This window comes from Loxodonta africana, chromosome 16 (assembly GCF_030014295.1).
Source record: "Loxodonta africana isolate mLoxAfr1 chromosome 16, mLoxAfr1.hap2, whole genome shotgun sequence".
Classification (NCBI taxonomy): domain Eukaryota; kingdom Metazoa; phylum Chordata; class Mammalia; order Proboscidea; family Elephantidae; genus Loxodonta; species Loxodonta africana.
In genome coordinates, this window is record NC_087357.1 from 23,885,724 (window position 1) to 23,905,806 (window position 20,083).

Genomic DNA, 20,083 nt, shown 5'->3' on the forward strand with positions numbered 1-20,083 from the left:
GTAATGGCAGACGTACGGAAGCTCTGACAGTTTGGTCCTACCCTGAGCCATCTGTAAATCTCCTTGTGAAGATTCATTTCTCCTGTTTTCCAGGCCCTTCTTGAGGCTGGCTTGGAAGTCAAAGTTCCCTTTTCCTAAGTGTTTCCTAAGTGTTTTAGCTGTCCACTGGCCTGTCTGAAGTATGGTATCCTCCTTTGGAGAGAGGGCATTATTTTGAATGCCTTGCTTGCTTTAGAGAGAGGCTGGATGGAAGGGTCAACTGTAAAATGCAGTGCAGTAAGTAGATCGCCAGGTCTGCCCTACCACCACAGAGCAGGATGGAGCGGGAGGGCAGATGGCTGCTGTTTATTTTCTACCTTTTAATAAGGGTACAAATAAACATTTTGTGTAATTTGCCCCTCCAAGAGTTTCTGCCTTCTACTGTTTCATTTGTATCTGTCAAATCCATAAATTGTTTAGCATCTCCCACTCTTTTTTTGTATAAAATTATGATTTGGGATTAAAAAGTCTTAAACTCTCACAAAAGAAGGACTGTTTGTCATTACCAATGCCATTTTGCTACTACATATTAACAAAAAGCGAAGTTTATAGCAATGTTTTGACAATGTAACGTTCCATGACATTCTTGTTTTAGTTGCTCATATAAGCCTCATGGAGACACTAAATATAATTTCTTTAAAAAGAAAGGAAAATTTTTGGATAAGCCAATTAAATCCATTCCATTTCAGGAAAAGTGTTAGTTCATATATTGTCATTCAACAATATCCTTTAGTATATTTAACTAATTACATATTAAATATCTTGATTATATAAGGATTCCCTAATCAGAGTTCACGTGAGTTCCCTGGAAGAAGGAGTAATGAAATTCATGGACTCTTACAAGGTGGGAGCCATACAGAGGACATGTGTTCTAAGTGCCTCAAAAAATTTTATAACTCCTCACCTATACACTGTTTGTATCACCTCTATGTGTAAGATCTGTGATCATTTTCTACTTCTATAATAGACTAATACAAAGAAAGGTAGGGGAACCAAAGAGTTTTAAAAACCAAATCTATTTTCATTTTAAGAAACAATAACCATAATTGTTTTTCAAGAAAAGACATTAGGTTACTGCCTTTAAAGTTTGAGTTCCATCACCTTAATATTAAAACACACCTGGATGCAAGGTTTTAAAAAACCACACATACACATAAGCTCTAGGTAGAGCTGTAATAAACAAATTTCTTTTATAAACAAAATTTTAACTGAAAAGCCACAGTAGATGGAAAAAGGAAGAAAGAATATTACTTGGTAAAATCCAGTGACATCTACAATAGTTTTACAGCACATTTAAGCATTCTAGGGTTTTATATCTTCACCTGCCTTCCATTTCTACATTGCTTCTTATGAAGATGCCAATTAAGAAGATAGATTCAACCTCAAACCTAGTACTGAATTTGTGTGCCAGGAAAAACAAAACAACACTCCAAATTTATATCTTAATATTATACCCTTAATTCAAAAACGTTTTGTTTAAAACACAATGCCCATCTAAATGGCAAAAAAAAAAAAAACAAGCAGCAATCCATAATTATACTTAATAACTATTCATTATATGGGAAATGTTTCTTAGGATGATATCTAGAATGTACTTGCTCTGTGAGTCTTCTCAATAATTAAATTGACTGAGACCAACGCTACCAAAAGAAAGAGTACTGTATACGGGGCACACGCTTACAATACTGCTGGCCTTAAAAGCAGTAACGCGAAAAAGAAAGTACGTCACATAGCACATGCACATCTCACAGAACTTCCACTCAACTATCAATGGCTTCTATGCAATGTGTCTCGTCAATAACTCTATTAACATCTACCAAGAAAGGAAAGATGAAATTAAAATTAATGGTACTGAACTGAATTGTTTGAAGCCAGTGCCCCATATATGGGGAAAAGTGCATTTAGTTCAGCAGCAATACAGCACAGTGTGAAGATATTGTGCTTAGACGCAGATAATCCAGAATGGAAAGATGTACAAGGCAAGTCAAGATATAAAACCATAGTACACTGTTAAATAACCTTGAAACGTACATATACTGCAGTGTTCAAAGAAAGACATTCATTTCATTGTACAAGGATAGGGAGGAATCCTTAAAAATTACCTACTGTAGTTTATGATATAATAAATACATATCTATATAGCATTGTATATACATATATAGAATGTGTGTGTTTATGTGTAAATTTTTTTGGGCGGGGGGCCAAATTATTAGTTTTTATGGATCTGCAACTTCCAGGAGTGAAAACTCCTTTTCACTACAAGTTTTTGTTCCCCTAAACTTAAGAAAAAGATACTTATACTCAAAATGGTCTACTACTCTCCCTTCACTCAAAGATTTGCTTCAGATATATTGCTTTACAACCGATCAGAGAAGCACACTTAAAGGAATTCTAAAATTTTTGACTGCATCTTTTCACTTTGCCAGTTGTTTCAACAAGCAAATATCTTTTGATATTTAAACCAGCTGATTCAAATTCTTTAGCAGAGGATATAAATTCTAGATTTGATTAATACAGAGCAAATCAAAACCAAAAAAGAAAAAAAAATCCAGTGATTTACTCTGACTGTAAACAATACATAAAATTTAAATTTCAAATCTCAAAATAAGTTAAAGAAAAATTCTACTTCAGGGCCTATAATATTACAAAGATAAGACAATTGGTAAGGGGAAAGTGTATATGAAAAGTTGCAACAAAATTGTCCTTTATTTTCCCAAGAGAAAGTATATCTAACTATACTACCTCTGCTTCTTAAATTTAGTAACTTCATAATTTGTTGGCAAATGTTTTTAAGCAAACCGGCATATCAGATTACACGAGAGAAAAGCATCCATCAAGTTCAGCAAAGAAACCTTATATAAGCTTTTGTACAGAATTAAAAAAAAAAAAATCTAAATGGCTATGATTCCTCTATTAGCAGACACACATAATGCAGTCTTTATAAATCTGCCATATATATCAATATCTACACAAATAGATACAGATAAAGATATGAAACGTTAATGGCAGTCTAGGTTTGAACAGTGTGTGGGACCAGTGGATCTGCATCAGACCATGGCACGATATGGACCCTGCATCTTTAGGAACTGGATAATGAAAGAAGGTCCCCCAGCAACAATCTGAGGTGGAAGGTGACTGAGTGGGCAGTTCTCAATACTCATAATTGAAAGCTTGCTGCAGAGAGCCAGCTCGAAGGGAAGGCTATGCAGGTTGGGGTTGTCATTCAAATACAGTTCTTCTAGGTTCTCCAGTGTACCTGTTTTTAAAAAAGCAAACCAATTATTACACAAAACAAACCAATTATGCTATTATTTTAAAAGTTCAACTGGGTATGATGCTATCTTGGGCATTATGTACGCCAAATATACCTTTCTTCATATTCTCATTTCTTAGTTTTAAAACTGTGGATTTCAAACTTTGCTGCGTACTCAAAATCAACTGGGGAGTTTTTTTTAAACCCCAATGTCCAGGTCACACCCCGTATCAATTAAATCAGAATCTCTGGGGTTACAACCCAGACATCAGTATTTTTTAAAGATTGATCCCTACATGATTTATGCAGCCAAGTTTGAAAACCATTTCTTAATACCACCCTATAATATAAGAGGAATTCTTCCTTTACGATTGGTTTTCAGGCTTGGAGATTTTTTAAAAATACACATTTCAACCCCAGAGATTCTGTAGGACAGCTTGACATCCATATATATTTTTTCAAAGCTCCGGAGATGAGTTTATTCTCCTCAGTGTTTAGAATCACTTTTGTCTTGCAGAAAATGTGACAATCTCATATTAATTTTCTCATGTGTAAAGGCTTTTTACTAAGAGTAACCACAGATTTGGGTGTAAGTAAAAAACAAAACAAAACAACTTACGTAATCTTTAAAAAATTTCCTTAGGCTATCTTAGGATACTCTAGGCAAATGTCTCAAGCAATTGTGTGAAGCCAGCTGCATATACTAGAAATACCAGTGTAAAGTTGCCTCATGTGTCTCTAATTTTGAAAAATTCACCATTTGGAATATTTGATAGCACTGTGCAGATGACTAATAAAAATAACTGCTAGCAGGTAATGAATTAGTTTACATGTAAGATATTACACAATCTTCAAAACAACTCTTTGAGAAGTTACCATTACCTTTTTTATTTTACAAGTATGAAACTTGAGGTTTGGGAGTTATATACCTTATACAAACTCGCAAAAGCAGCAAAGAGTGAGTTAGATATTGAATTGTCTATTTTATTCCAAAACCCATTCTTAACCACTAATCTATAATGCTTCTGAGACAGCATGGTATAGATGGGAGAACAAAATACGTGGAATTACCAATCTAAGAACTACTATTTACTTACTACATGACATCAATTAACCTTCTCTTTGTAAAAATGGGATTACAGCTTTCACTGCCTAAAATTCAAAGTGATCATGTTGATTGCATGAAATAATGTGAAAACACCTAGAAAATTATAAAGTACTCTCAAATATAATATAAGTCCTAATAATCCATAACGTAAGTTTCCTGCCCCTAAAAAGATAAAATACTTAGGAATAAATTTAACCAGGAACATAAAAGACCTATTCAAAGAAAACTACAAAACTCTACTTCAAGAAACCAAAAGAGACCTACATAAATGGAAAAACATACCATGTTCACAGATAGGAAGACTCAACATTGTGAAAATGTCAATTCTACCCAAAGTGATCTAGAGATACAAGGCAACCCTGATCCAAATACCAACAGCATTCTTTAATAAGATGGAAAAACTAATCACCAACTTTATATGGAAAAGAAAGAGGTCCCAGATAAGCAAAGCATTACTGAAGGAAAAGAATAAAGTAGGAGGCCTCATGCTATCTGACCTCAGAGCTTATTTTACAGCCACAGTAGTCAAGACAGCCTGGTACCGGTACAGCGACAGACATGAAGTAGACAAATGGAACAGAATTGAGAACCCAGACATAAATTCATCCACCTATCATCAGTTGATCTTTGACAAGGGACCAAAGTCCATCAAATGGGGAAAAGATAAGTCTTTTTAACAAATGGTGCCAGCAAAACTGGATGTCCATCTGTAAAAAAATGAAACAGGACCCATACCTCACACCAAACATAAAAACTAAATCAAAAGGGATCAAAGACCTAAATATGAAACCTAAAACAATAAAAAGCATGAAAGAAAAAATAGGGACAACATTAGGGGCCCTAATACATGACATAAAAACAATACAAACCATAACCAGCAACACACAAATACCAGAAGATGAACTGGAACTGGGAGCACCTAAAAATGAAATACTTATGCTCATCAAAAGACTTCACCAAAAGAATAAAAAGAGAAACTACAGACCTGGAAAAATTTTTTGGCTACAACAAGAGTCTAATCTCTGAAGTCTATAAAATACTTCAACACTTCAAGAACAAAAAGACAAATAATTCAATTAAAAAATAGAGATCACAATAGATGGTCCCAGACAGAGCTGGAGATAAAGGCAGAACAAAATTCTAACTTACAAAAAAAGACCAGACTTACTGGTCTGACAGAGACTAGAGAAACCCTAAGATTATGGCCCCCATATACCCTTTTAACTCAGTACTGAAGTCACTCCGGAAGTTCACCCTTCAAAGATTAGATAGGCCCATAAAACAAAAATGAGACTAAATGGGGACATCAACCCAGGGGCAAGGATGAGAAGGTAAGGGGGACAGGAAAACTGGTAGTGGGGAATCCAAGGTCAAGAGGGGGAGAGTGTTGACATGTCATGGTGTTGGGAACCAATGTCACAAAACAAAATGTATATTAATTGTTTTATGAGAAATGAATTTACTCTGTAAACCCTCATCTAAAGTGAAATAAAAAAAAAAATGTTTTCTATCCTACTTTGGTGGCTAGTGTCTGGGGTCTTAAAAGCTTGCAAGCAGCCATCTAAGATACATCTATTGGTCCCATCCCACCCAGACAAAGGAAAATGAAAAAAAAACAATGACACAAGGAAAATATTAGTCCAGAGGACTAACGGACCACATGAACCACAGCCTCCACCTGCCTGAGCCCAGAAGAACTAGATGGTGCCTGGCTGATAGGGATCACAATAGAGGGTACTGGACAGAGTGGGAGAAAAATGTAGAACAAAATTAAAATTCACCAAAAAAGACTGGACTTACTGGTCTGACAGAGATTGCAGGAAACCCTGAGATTATGGCCCCCAAACACCCTACTAACTCAGAGCTGAAGCCACTCCTGAAGTCCACCTTTCAGACAAAGATTAGACAGGCCTGTTTAACACAAATAATGACACACAGGAGGAACGTGTTTCTTAGTTCAACCAAGTATTTGAGACCAAATGCAAAGATGAAAAGGTAGGAAGAGACAGGAAAACTGGACAAATGGATATGGAAAGCTGGACTGGAAAGGGGGAGAGCACTGACACATTGCAAGAACTGCAACTAACGTCACAATACAAATTGTGTATAAACTTTTTAATAAGAAACTAATTTGCACCATAAACTTTCACCTTAAGCACGATAAAATTAAAAATTAAAACAAAAACAAAGGTTCCTTTGGCATAAGACATTACTAATTTAAGCCTGTATAATTTTTAAATTCAGAAGAAATATAAAATAACTTTTAAATTGAGGTTATATACAAAATCAATTGGAAATAAAGTATTCTAAAATATTCACAAATAAAATATTGATCCTAACACTTCATGAGAAACCAACCACCCAACCAAAGGTGCTCAATTTAAAAAAAAAAAAAATCTTGAGCCTGCTATGACCCCAGTTTACAAAAACAGATTTGTCCTATTAGAAATACTACTTGAACACACAAGAGAAAATCATTAGCACAAAGTTAAGCATCCAAAGGGTTCATACCAATTTCCTCAGGAAGATGAGTAAGTAGATTCTCTCCAAGGCCTAGATGTGTGAGATTGGTAAGGTGACCAATGCCTCTGGGAAGAGTGGTCAGCTGGTTGTTTGTCAAGACTAATTTCTAAAAGATCATCAAAATAAAGGACAGTTACATATATATTTCCTACAACTGATGTAAGCTTACAATAGTCAATAAAATAAATAGGGAATTAGGTTGGATAGGATGAGAATCACTTAATAAAATGCAGATTTTTCTTTAAAAAATATCACTTGTCAAGAAGACAAAAGCAGATAGGTTATATGAGCATAAAACTCAGCCCTATCAATGCTTTAACAGGAAAATCTATCTGGTCTAGGAATTAGACCAAATTCTTTAAAAAATATGCAATTTGGAATAGATTCAAAAAATTGAATCATGTAACTAAAAAACCATCATGATAATGTTTTACCTGTAAATCCTTAAGATAAGCAATTTCATTTGGCAAGGATTCCAATTTGTTCTCCTCTAGATCCAACTCTCTTAACTTCCTAAGGTTTCCAAGACCATGGGGAAGCTTCTTTAGAAGATTGTTCGATAATATTAGAACCTAAAGAAGAAACATTGATAGTGCTTGTCAATTCAGGAAATGAGTTTATATGTAAACCATTACTGTGTGGCTTAAAATGTATTAAGTAATTCTGATTTTCCAAAACAGCGAATATTAAGGGAAATGTTCAATTATATTATAAAAATTTAACTAAAAAAATTACCATAGTTATTGGAAATAAAATAAAGATTTTTATTTGATTAAGTCAAAACTAATCAAAGTAAAGGAATTTAAATTTAAGTTTTTTTAAAAAGAAAATTATTAACTATGTGCAGTAAGATTCACATAAACAGTATTTTGATACTGAATAGGAAACCAATTATTCAAAACCCCTTACAAACCATCATTTAAGGAAGGTAACAATTTACTTTTAAACTGCTCATATCAATCCAATATAGGATTTATTTATTATATTGCAAGGCATACTGCAAGACACTGAAGAGGGAAAAAAGGCTGAGGAAGACAGTGCTTGTCCTCAGTTATAAATTATAATCTGGAGATCAGGGGCAGGAACGTGAGAAGGGGGCAATAATGGATATGGGGATAGTGGAAAGAGCACTAAGTTGAAAGATCTACATAAGGTCTGGCTAATTTTTTTGTGGCTGTTTATTTTCCCCAGAAATTATGCCACCGCATAATAAAATAAACAGAAACCCTGGTGGTATAGTGGTTAAGTGCTATGGCTGCTAACCAAAGAGTCGGTAGTTCGAATCCACCAGGCATTCCTTGGAAACTCTATGGGGTAGCTCTACTCTGTCCTATAGGGTCGCTATGAGTCGGAATCGACTCGACAGCACTGGGTTTGGTTTTTGGTTTTTTAATACAGTAAGTCTAGAAAAATAATGTTGCTGTTGTTGTTAGGCGCTGTCGAGTTGATTCTGACTCATTGCAACCCTATGTACAACAGAATGAAACGCTGCCTGGTCCTGAGCCATCCTCACAATCGTTATGCTTAAGCCCCTTGCTGCAGCCACTGTACCAATCCATATCATTGAGGGTCCTCTTCTTTTTTGCTGACCCTCTACTCTACCAAGCATGATGTCCTTCTCCATGGACTGGTCTCCTGATAACATGTCCAAAGTGTGTGAGATGAAGTCTCGCCATTCTCGCTTCTAAAGCTACCATTTATTAAGTTTACTATTCTTAGGGAACTGGACTAAATGCTTCATGTGCATTATGGCACTTTATCCTAAGTACAACCCTATGGGGTAAACACTATTTTCTCCATTTCACAGCTAAGGAAACTGAAGCTTGGGCTGCGTAAACCCACAACTATAAAGAGATAAAACTGGGAGTGTACCCAGACCTGCTTGATTTCAAAGCCCATGCTTTTAATCATTACTCCATACTATTTCACCTTATTAAACAATGAGAGAATAAAGAAACGAGATTTAAAAAAAAAAAAAAACATGGGTATAGGGGAAAATTTTAAAATAGATATATGTACTATAAATAAATTTTTCATCAAAAAGAGGCACAAATATAAAACTCTAGGGATTCACAGGCAGGAGAAATAATAGTGACCAAGGAGGGACAATGAAATGGATTATTAACTATGGAAAATAATTTTAATAAAAAAATTAAGAAGAGGACATTCTAGATAAGTATACAAAGCTTGAAATATGCATACCACATTTCCAACAAAGAGAATTATTTGACTAGTAAATACAGTAGTAGTGGGTAGGTAATTAGGATAGAACAGTAAGACAAAGTCTTATGATGAAGGCGTCTGAACGCCAGTCTAAGGAATCCATAGTTATTTTGGTAGATAAAGGTACCGTACTTAAACAGTGTTAAGAAAAAAATATGTTATAAAAGATGCTAAATTTTAGGGACCTTTGCTTTCAAAGATGCCCTATAGCACTTAAACCTATCGACTGTTTAGTGGGCAAAAGAGATTCAAAAGCATCAAGACTAGACTAATTAAATCAACACCTCATCATCTCAACAGGGTTGTATGTTTTAGAGAGCTCTATCATTTCTAATTATGCTTTTCATCCAAATAGAAAATTCCTTATTTTAATTTGAAAGACTGTGAGTGAGATAAGTGTGGAAGGGGTATTACTGTTGTTGTTAGGTGCCATCAAGTCGGTCCTGACTCATAGTGGCCCTATTTATGTACAACAGAACGAAACACTGCCTGATCCCGAGCCACGCTCTGATAACATGTCTGAACTGCAGTATAAGCAGTTCTAAATGTTCTTTCATACTCACCTCAAGAGAAACGAGACCAGACACATCCTCAGGTATCTTTGTCAGTTGATTGGTGGCTAAATTCAATTCTACCATACTGGTCCAAGTCCCAAAATCCAAGGGAAGTGATGTTAACTGATTGTCCTGGCAAAGACAAAATGAAGCATTCAAGACAGAAACCCATAAAACAAAGTCCCAGATATACTTTCCTTGAGAAAGAGAATTCTTAAACAGAAAACCTTATTCCTTTTTGATACCTAAATATAGAAAACACAGTAAAAACACTCAAATTTTTTCACATAGTTAATAGGTTTTTATTTTGAGGTTAAACTCAAAGCTTGTCCCCTATATGATCATGTATAATAAAAACGGAAAAATACACTACACAAAACAACGCTTGAAATTTCAAAAGTCCTAGTGGTAAATATAATGTTTTCTCCATTTCACAATAATGCAGAGAAACCACTGGATAAATATGAATGCTCAAATAAAGATATGAGCACAATGGACTGCTAGGCAATAAATTCAGAGAGGAAAAAAAAAATCTTAGTAAGACAGCAAATTAATTAAAATTCTAAGTATCAACAATTTTATAATTTCACTTAAAATTCATAAGAAAAATGGTCAAAAACATATTTATCATTAAAAATAAAATCATGATGAAAGACTTATGTGAAGCATGATCCTAATTTTATTTAAAAAATAGATTATGGCTATATACAGAGGGGAGAAAGTGAAATAAACTATATGGCAGTGGTTCATGACCTTTCTTCCCTGCCTCCACATTATCCACTTAAAAAACACACTTCCATCAATAACAACTCTTACCACCCTGCTGTGTACTGGAAGTTATTGGGACCATCAGCCCCCTTTGTCCCAGATGGTTATCTATGATACATGCCAATATGTCAACAGTGATGGGATTATTTTATTTTATGCCCTTTTTTCTAACCTGTATATTCTAATTTTTTTGTAATGCATGTGGATTATTTTTCTCATTTTACAAAAAATCATCCACAGAGAAATTCCAAGTAGCAAACATTCTTTTTAAAACCTTTTTTCTTTTATTATATTTAAACAGGTTACCTATTTTAAGAAAGATATCTATGTCCAAAGTACTGATAAGTATAATATGATAAAGTATTTTGGTTTTTAAAAATTTATTACTTATGCTTATAGGAGGAGAAAATGCCAGGATTCGTTTTGACTACTTTCAAGAAAAAGTTTTGTTAAACATTTTTCATAATGTTTAAAGAAAAATTAAGGCAAAGCTTTATGCAAAGTTTTATTTTTATTTCATTGAAAACAGCAAACCTTTCCAAGCTAACATACTGCGATAACACCATGTCTATAAAAATGTATAATCAAATGTAAAAACTAATGAACACCTGGACCACTGTGTTCTAAGCTTCTCATTACAAACTAAATATTCAGAATTGCTGCCATTACCACTACTAAATCTCATATAATCAGACTGATTAACAACACATTTAACACTTGTTTAAGATTACAAGATTATCTTGAATTTCAACTACTTCACTTATTATATACTTCCAAAGAATCATCATAAAGGATACACAATACTACATTTATGAACAAGTGTAGACAGAATTAAGAAATTGTAAATTTAGACTGTACTTTAAGAATCATTATTATGGTGAAATGATTCATCAAAGGTAAAAAGATGTAGTACAATATGGTATGGTAGAAAGAACACTATACCTAGAAGCAGGAAACCTGGGTTTCCTGGAGTCCTACCTCAGTAATTAATTAGCTACAGCTGTGTAGCCAATTATTCACTACAAACTAATGAACTCGACTAAATGATTTTTTCATTTATTCTCTTCTTTTGCAGTAAAATTATTTTTTTCTTATTACAAATATAAAACTCATTCACTGTAGCATATATAAACAAAAAGAAACTAACAATCACCCATAAATAATTTTGATATCCAAAGGTAAACATTATATTTTAGTAAACATGTGGGTGTGTACTTAATACACAATTAAGCATATTGAAAAAAGCGTTTTAAAAGTATGTGTGGGAAGAGATGCTTACATGTTTTAACTTTTTTCTACTTAATAAATTGTGAATATTTCAACTGATATTTAATCTTCTAGATTACAATTTCTAGTCGCTCCACAGTATTCCATGGATGATATATTACTTTTTAAAAATTAAATTCCTATTGATACTGATATAAATTGGTACCAATGAAATAGCTAGCTCTGCAATAAGTATCCCTACAACTATATTTTAATGGACATTCATGATCATTTCCTTAGGACAAATTCCCAAAGGTATGCACAATTCTAAGATATCTATCTAATACAAATCACTCTGAAGTATCCTTATTATCAGTTGAGTCTATCAGCGAAGTATGCGTACCTTTCCCCACACCAATTAATAAAACATAAATGTTAGTAGAAATACTAGCAGTAGTAGTTTTTTTAATGCCTTCCCCCCAGTAAAAACACAGGCTTACCTTCATATTCAGTTTACTCAATACTTTCGCTCTGGAAAAAATTCCAAATGGGATTTTATTGATTCGATTGTGTTCCATGTTGAGGGAATAGATGGTGGAAAACTGAGATGGACCACCCATTGGATATAACTGAAAGCAGTTTCTAGCAAGGGTCAAGCTATTCAGTTTCACAAGACTTGATAAAAGGGTCTGTAAAAAATGAAATAAATTAAGAATTAGAACTGTAACAAGACTTTAATCTGTAGAGTATAGAAAAACCAAAACCAAACAACTCGTTGCCGTCAAGTTGATTCTGACTCATAGCAACCCTTTAGGACAGAGGAGAACTGCCCCATACGGTTTCCGAGGAGCTCCTGGTGGATTTGAACTGCCAACCTTTTGGTTAGCAGCCACAGCTCTTAACTACTACACCACCAGGGCTTCCAGAATATAGAAAAGCAGACTCAAACACAAATGCCTCAAAGGTAATAAATGGCTGAGACTGGTCAAGCAGGCTCTGTGCTCCCTCATTTAGAAGGATAGTCATTACTCACCTCTAGCTAATTGCTGCCATGCAGAAAGATGAGCACAACTTAGTCACATGTCTAGATTTTGCAAGAAACTGAAAATTCATTTACTTTTATGAAATATCCTGATTTTTATTCTTTAGCTGATAAAGTACAGGGCCAGCAAAAAAGAGGAAGACCCTCAACGAGACGGACTGACACAGTGGCTGCAACAATGGGCTCAAGCATAACAACGATTGTGAGTATGGCAAAGGACCAGGCAGTGTTTCATTCTGTAGTACGAAGGGTTGCTATGAGTAGGAACTGACTCGATGGCACCTAACAACAACAACAACAACAGTTTCATTTTACTTAAAACACACTATAGAGTAAAGAAAACATACCTGTGGGTGACAAGTGCTTCAGGAGACCTCTACAGAGCAAAAATTTGGTATTAGACAAGTTCTGGATCTGAGTCCTGGCTCTGCCACTTGTTGAGTGACCAATCCATCTAGGTCTTAGTTAAGTACCTACCTCTAAATTATTATTAAGATTAAAATAATGCCTGGTACAGAAGAAATAACTAGCTGTTATTCAGTAAACTTAATGGTTCCTTTTAGGAGGATTAGAAACCCTGGTGGAGTAGTGGTTAAGAGCTACAGCTGCTAACAAAAAGGTCTGCAGTTCGAATCCACCAGGCGCTCCTTGGAAACCCTATACGGCAATTCGACTCTGTCCTATAGGGTCACTATGAGTTGGAATCAACTCGACAGCAGTGGGTTTAGTTTTTGGTTTTTTAGGAAGATTAAATTCAGAAGATGGTTTACTTCCTGATGTTGTATATGTTGCTTTTCTATGTGATAATATATCTGAGGAACTGTATATATCAATCAAACAAGTATTTACTCAGCACACACCCTCATCGTCCCTATTTCAGCCTCCTACAGTGCAACCCCAGCGCTAGGTGTTTAGGTATTATAAAAGAATCTCTGCCATTAAGAAGAGTAAACCCTATTTAGAGAAATAAATCACACAGATAGGAAACAATCAGAAAATAATACATAATTACATATAATCAATAATAAATTATAGAATAGGTTCTTGCTATTGAAAGCGTATTTCAAGGAAGAGCAGAATCAACTTTGCCTGAGAGCTATACAGACATGCAGGCTCTTGGGACCCGTTCCTACAACCAAAATCTGCAGTTTACCAAGATTGCACATTAAATTTTGAGAAATGTTGGTATAGGTGATACCTGGCTGTGTGACTTTAGGCAAGCTACTTCTCCGAACCTTAGTTTATTCATCTGTAAAATGATGATGCCTTATTTTATAGGTTGTAGGGAAGACCAAGACCAAGAAGGAGCCCTGGTGGCGCAATGGTTAAGAGCTTGGCTGCTAACCGAAAGATCAGTGTTAGAATCCATCAATCACTCTGCAGGAGAAAAGATCTAGCAATCTGCTCCCATAAAGATTACAGCCCAGGAAACCTTATGGGGCAGTTCTACTCTATTCTGTAGGGTTACTATGAGTCAGAATAGAATCACGGGCACACAACAACAACAGGGAAGACTAAAAGATAAAATACATCAATGGCTTTGCAGTATCTGGCACATAAGTGGTTAAACTTTTAATCCCTTCTCTATTTAAATTCCAAGAAAAGAAGAAATACTGGAATAACTGGAAAAACAGGAAGGAGATTGAGAGTGCACTAGATTCTAAAGGATTAAAAAAAAATTAGTATGTAGAGAAGTAGAAGAAAGCCTCTTAGATTGTGCTAAAAAAGCACAAGCAACGAGAAAACACACAGTGTGGAGGGTGTGTGTGTTTTAAATAATTTTCAAACTTCAGCCATCTACAAACAGCAGATTCAAGATACAGTACCTGAGGTGTCAGTATGATTTACAAGGCCAGCTGAAGGGATGAACAGCTATATAACATCAAACCAAGATCCACTGCTGTCAAGTTGATCCCGACTCACAGCGACCCCATATAAGACAGAGCAGAACTGCGCCATAGGGTTTCCAAGGCTGAAACCTTTACAGAAGCAGACTGACATATCATTCTCCTGTGGAGCAGCTGGTGGGTTCAAACCACCGACCTTTCGTTAGTAGCCTACCGCTTTCACCATTGTGCCATCAGGACTCCTTAACTATATAATGATACAGTGAACTGAAATGTATCCTTTATACTGAACATTAACAAGTTACTCTTAATATTTGTCTACTGTTGTACACTGAAAAAAGGAAGTGCACAAGTATGGGTGGTGGAAAGAAAACTTTGTATGGCAGTCAGTCCAGGAAAAATAATGTCTACAGCCTACTTTATTGAAAATAAAGGAGACTTACTGAATCTTAGGCAAAAACGCTATTATTAAAACTGATTTTATTGAATTGACATTCTTCTATGAAAAATGTTAACATCTAGGTATATCTGAAAAGGAGCAACAACAAGACAACCTCCAACCTTTCACACGTCATATCGTGAAGCCTGGGAGCTGCTTATCATTGCTTTAGGGCCAGGCAAGTCTAGGTTCCTATCTCAGATCTTCTACTTATCAGTTCTGTGACCTTTGGCAAATTAATTAGATAATTAACTAATATACTCTCATCCTATTCTCAGAAAAATATTTAAGGTAACAAACTTGGCCAAAACATAACCTCTCTGAAGCCTATTTTCCGATCTATTAAATGAAATTCCTAGTAACTAGTAGGATTATTGTGAAGACTACATAAGATATGGGTAATACATGTAGAGCTCCTATCCTTATGCTTTGAGCACAGTATGTGCTTAAATGTATTAAGTTCCTTTTCTTTGTATATATATAAGCATACATTAAAACTAGTCCATTTTCAGACAGTCTTCAAATGGAAAAATATATAATCATTTTGTCGGCTCTGGTTTCAGCAATATAATGAGTTCCAGTCCAACTGAAAACAACTTCCCAGATTTTTCCTACCTAACCCAGCTTGAATGTCTCATAAGTGCTGTCTAATGGATTTTGTTGTTTTCCTTATTGTACTTATTATAAATGCAGATAATTACACATTTGCACTAAGAATATACTGCTTCCAAAGCACACGAACTACTTTTAAATAACAATGCTTTCCCATATTTTGAAAAGGCCAATCAAGGGTTTCCCTGATGGCTTCTCTTCTGAAAATGGGCCAGTTTATACACACACACACATACACACACACACACCCTTCTTCCACATACAAACTAAAGAGAGTGGTCCTCTCTATAATTTTCTTTGTCAAAAGTAAATCTTAACTTATTTCAGTTATAAAATATTATATACAAAAGTAGCTAACATAACATCTGTATCCTAACAGGTACCCAATAATTATTAGCTTCCTTTCACTGACAGTGGAGCCTTGGTGACGCAATGGTTAAGAGCTACGGCTGCTAACCAAAAGGTTGGCGGTTTGAACCCATCAGCTGCTCCGGGGCAGTTCTACTCTGTCCTATAGGGTTGCTAGGAGTTGAAATCGACTCGACGGCAATGGGTTTGGTTTTGATTTTTCACTGACAATAAATTTTTTACTTTTTTAACTTATTTAATAAGACTCAGTCTTATGCATATTGATACCGTAAAAGCAGTCAACCTTGTTTAAGCTCACAAACCACAACCAACAAGAATACTAACAAGACCTAATTAATATGCTAATTGTTTGATATGAGTCACCGGTAGAAAATAGGATGACATTAACCAGCCCTGCCCGTTATGATCATTCTAAATTATCACCATCACAGAAAGACAAAAATCCAGACAGTCAAGTTCTCAGGGCTCTATCTAAATCTGTGCATTCTACTCTTTATTCCACTATTGTTAGTTCTAACAATAGTACCCTTTTGCCACCGGTAAGATACTGTCAGACTAGTCTTAGTGAACTGAAAACCCAGACCCAGTCCAGCCTAGAAATTACAGTCCTGGGAAATTCATCTTTGTTCTCTGACCAAGGTGTTTTCTGAAAAATCAAATTAATAGGTTCTGTATCTTTAAGAAACAAATGAATTAAATATATTTATTTTATAAATTAACTTCTTCAAACCTATAGCTTCATCTGCTTAAATATGGTTCTTCATAAATCAAAGCATAAATCTGAAAAGCATTCACCCAAAGTCTTATCTATCTATATAAAAAAAAAAAAATCTATATAGCTGTCTATATATATAAAATGAACATTTTATATGTATATATAAACACACACGTAATAGGGCTATTTATACAAAATATTTTTAATATTTAAAAAAAGACCCTGCCAAGCTCGATGCGTAAATCCACAAAAATCCATTTTTTTGCTAGAATATTACAATAAGATACTATGCTTGAATAACCATAAGCAAGCGTACCACAAGTTGTTTGCTACGCTAAGATAGTAAGTAGTTAAAGGAAAGGCAAGATAATAAACAGATAAAAGATACAAGTATTGTATTTTACCCAATTAATCCTTAAGCAAATTAAGTGAAAATTAACAAAACTCAAATTAAAAATGTGTTTCAAAAAATAACAGATTTTATGATTGGTATATACTAAATAGGCTTTAAAATTGTTGCATAAACAGGATAATAATTTGGTTACATGAAGGTTACAGTTGATATTAATCTTGGTAATACACAGTGTGTTCTATCTAGTTTATTCTTTTACACTGATCATCTTACTACATTACCTTTTGACAGTTGAACTGAGGAGGGTTGTTTACTTTAAAACCAGGCATACAAATTCTCCTTAATAGCATTTATTGCCAGTTCTCAAAATGACATGAGAAAGATTTACGTGGTACTAAAAGGGATGAGTCAGAATCAACTCGACAGTTATGGGTTAAAAGGGAATGTGAAATCCCTGGGTGGTGCCAACAGTTAACGAGCTAAGCTGCTAACTGAAAAGTTGGAGGTTTGAGTCCACCCTGAGGCACCTCAAAACAAAGGCCTGGTGATCTACTTCTGAAAAGTCAGTCATTGAAAACCCTATGAAGCACAGTTTGATTTACTTGGGGTTGCCATGAGATAGTCATTTTGAGGGCAACTGGTAAGTTAATTTTCTTCTTCTTGAAAATTATTTTTTATTATGTTCCTTACGATCATAGGAACTTTGGAATTTTTCTTTCTCCTTTAGAATTTTTATCTTAGTGGGGCTATTTATCCATATCATGCTCATTATGTAAGTAATCTCAATTACCAAATTATTTACCTAGCTGCGAAGAGTTACTAGCTTTCCCTTCATTATGCTGCAGACTTGTTTCTAAAGTTTCTCTAATCCACTTCTTACCTCTGGTAAAGTAGAAATGTTATTGTTCTCTAAATTTAATTCTTCAAGTGCACTACATTTTGCCAATGATCTGGGTATTGCTGACAGTCTGTTATATCTCAGACCAAGACGACTTAAACTGGACAGGTTTCCTGTGAACACAAAAAAAGGAATTTATGTTTTTTAAAAATCTGGCAAGGCTTTCACTGTCACAGGCAATCAACGAGATATTTATGAATTACTTTGAAGTACTATTTCAGCAAGATCCATGACTTTTAGTACCAAGGAACCACACACTACACACCATCAATTAGGATCAAATTTAAATCCCTTTTGTGCCTACTTAGAGAAATAATGAAATGCACAGCTACAAGTCAACGCTAAAAGTGAATTATTAGAAAGTATTGGAATACTTTAACGAATTAAGCTTTAGATAAGGCCTAATTTAATTGCATCAAAGTAGTGCAGGCAGTTCCCTGGTTACTAACCTCAGACCTACAGGGATAACTTGTACTTGCCCTCTAATGTTATGTAAATTTCCCATAACTTGAAAGGATTGAACCAACCCCTACTCACAACAAACTCTTCATCACAATCACCTACACTTGCTGCATGTGCGGCTTTTAAGTCACTGAAAAGGCTTTGAGCCTTTTCCTGCACTAAAAAAAAAAAAAAAAAGTAAGGCTAAATAAGAACCATTTGCACCTGTTCCGACTTACCTATAAATTCTTAAAGACACACTCAGGAACGGACCTTGTTTGTAACCCGGGGAGTGCCTGTATATATTTTAAAACTATAATTATCCCATTTGCATCTATATGATCAACTTCGAATAAGTGGTTATATATAAAAATGTACATGTAAATTCAGGGAACAATTTCTAAATTTCTAAATTGGTGCCATTTAAAAATGCAAGATGCAGAATTATTTCATAAGATCAGAAAGGTTCAATTTTTCCATTAGTTTAAGGCTAAATAAATATTTTAAAATTTCTCTGAAAAATTCAACTAATTGAAAAAAAATTCTCAAGATAAAAATTTACGCAGTAGTCAAAACAGCCTGGTACTGATACAAAAACAGATACATAGACTAATGGAACACAATTGAGAATCCAGACATAAATCTATCCACATATGAGCACCTGATATTTGACAAAAGCCCAAAGTCTGTTAAATGGGGAAAAGACAATCTCTTTAACAAATGGTGCCAGCGTACCATCTGCAAAAAAATGAAACAAGACCCATACCTCACACCGTGCACAAAAACGAACTCAAAATGTATCAAAGACCTAAATATAAAATCTAAAACGATAAAAATCATGGAAGAAAAAACAGGGACAATGCTAGGAGCCCTAATACATGGCATAAACAGTATACAAAATATTACTAATAATGTAAAAACACCAGAAAAGAAATTAGATAACTGGGAGCTCCTAAAAGTCAAACACCTATGCTCATCCAAAGACTTCACCAAAAGAGTAAAAAGATTACCTACAGACTGGGAAAAAGGTTTTAGCTATGACATTTCTGATCAGCATCTGAGCTCTAAAATCTACATGATACTGCAAAAACTCAACAACAAAAAGACAAATAACCCAATTAAAAACTGGGTAAAGGATATGAACAGGCACTTTATCAAAGAAGACATGCAGGCTGCTAACAGATACATGAGGAAAATGCTCACAATCATTAGCTATTAGAGAAATGCAAATAAAAACTACAATGAGATTCCATCTCACTCCAACAAGGCTGGCATTAATCCAAAAAGCACAAAATAATAAATGTTAGAGAGGTTGTGGAGAGACTGAAACACTTATACACTGCTGGTGGGAATGTAAAATGGTACAGCCACTTTACATTCAACTTGGCGCTTCCTTAAAAAGCTAGAAATAGCACTACCATACAACCCAGCAATTCCACTCCTTGAAATACACACTAAAGAAATAAGAGCCCTCACACGAATAGATATATGCACACCCATGATCACTGCAGCACTGTTTACAATAGCAAAAAGTTGGAAGCAAATGAGGTGCCCATCAACAGATGAATGGATAAATAAATTATGGTATATTCACACAATGGACTACACAACGACTAAGAACAATGATGAATCTGTGAAACACTTCATAACATGGAGGAATCTGGAAGGCATTATGCTAAATGAAATTAGTCAAT

At 34.8% G+C, this 20,083-nt stretch overlaps 1 protein-coding gene across 1 annotated transcript in view; it reads right to left on the reverse strand.

Moving 5' to 3' along the window:
• Positions 1–1,036: 1,036 nt before the first annotated feature.
• SHOC2 (SHOC2 leucine rich repeat scaffold protein) overlaps positions 1,037–20,083 on the reverse strand; it is a 108,558-nt gene continuing 89,511 nt past the window's right edge. Inside the window, exons 4-9 of the mRNA XM_003408951.4 lie at positions 17,931–18,061; positions 12,175–12,363; positions 9,710–9,832; positions 7,358–7,495; positions 6,912–7,029; positions 1,037–3,295 (exon numbers count right to left, since the gene is read on the reverse strand). Of these exons, the coding sequence (XP_003408999.1) occupies positions 3,087–3,295; positions 6,912–7,029; positions 7,358–7,495; positions 9,710–9,832; positions 12,175–12,363; positions 17,931–18,061 (908 nt within the window). The 3' untranslated portion in view covers positions 1,037–3,086. The remainder of the gene's footprint in view (positions 3,296–6,911; positions 7,030–7,357; positions 7,496–9,709; positions 9,833–12,174; positions 12,364–17,930; positions 18,062–20,083) is intronic.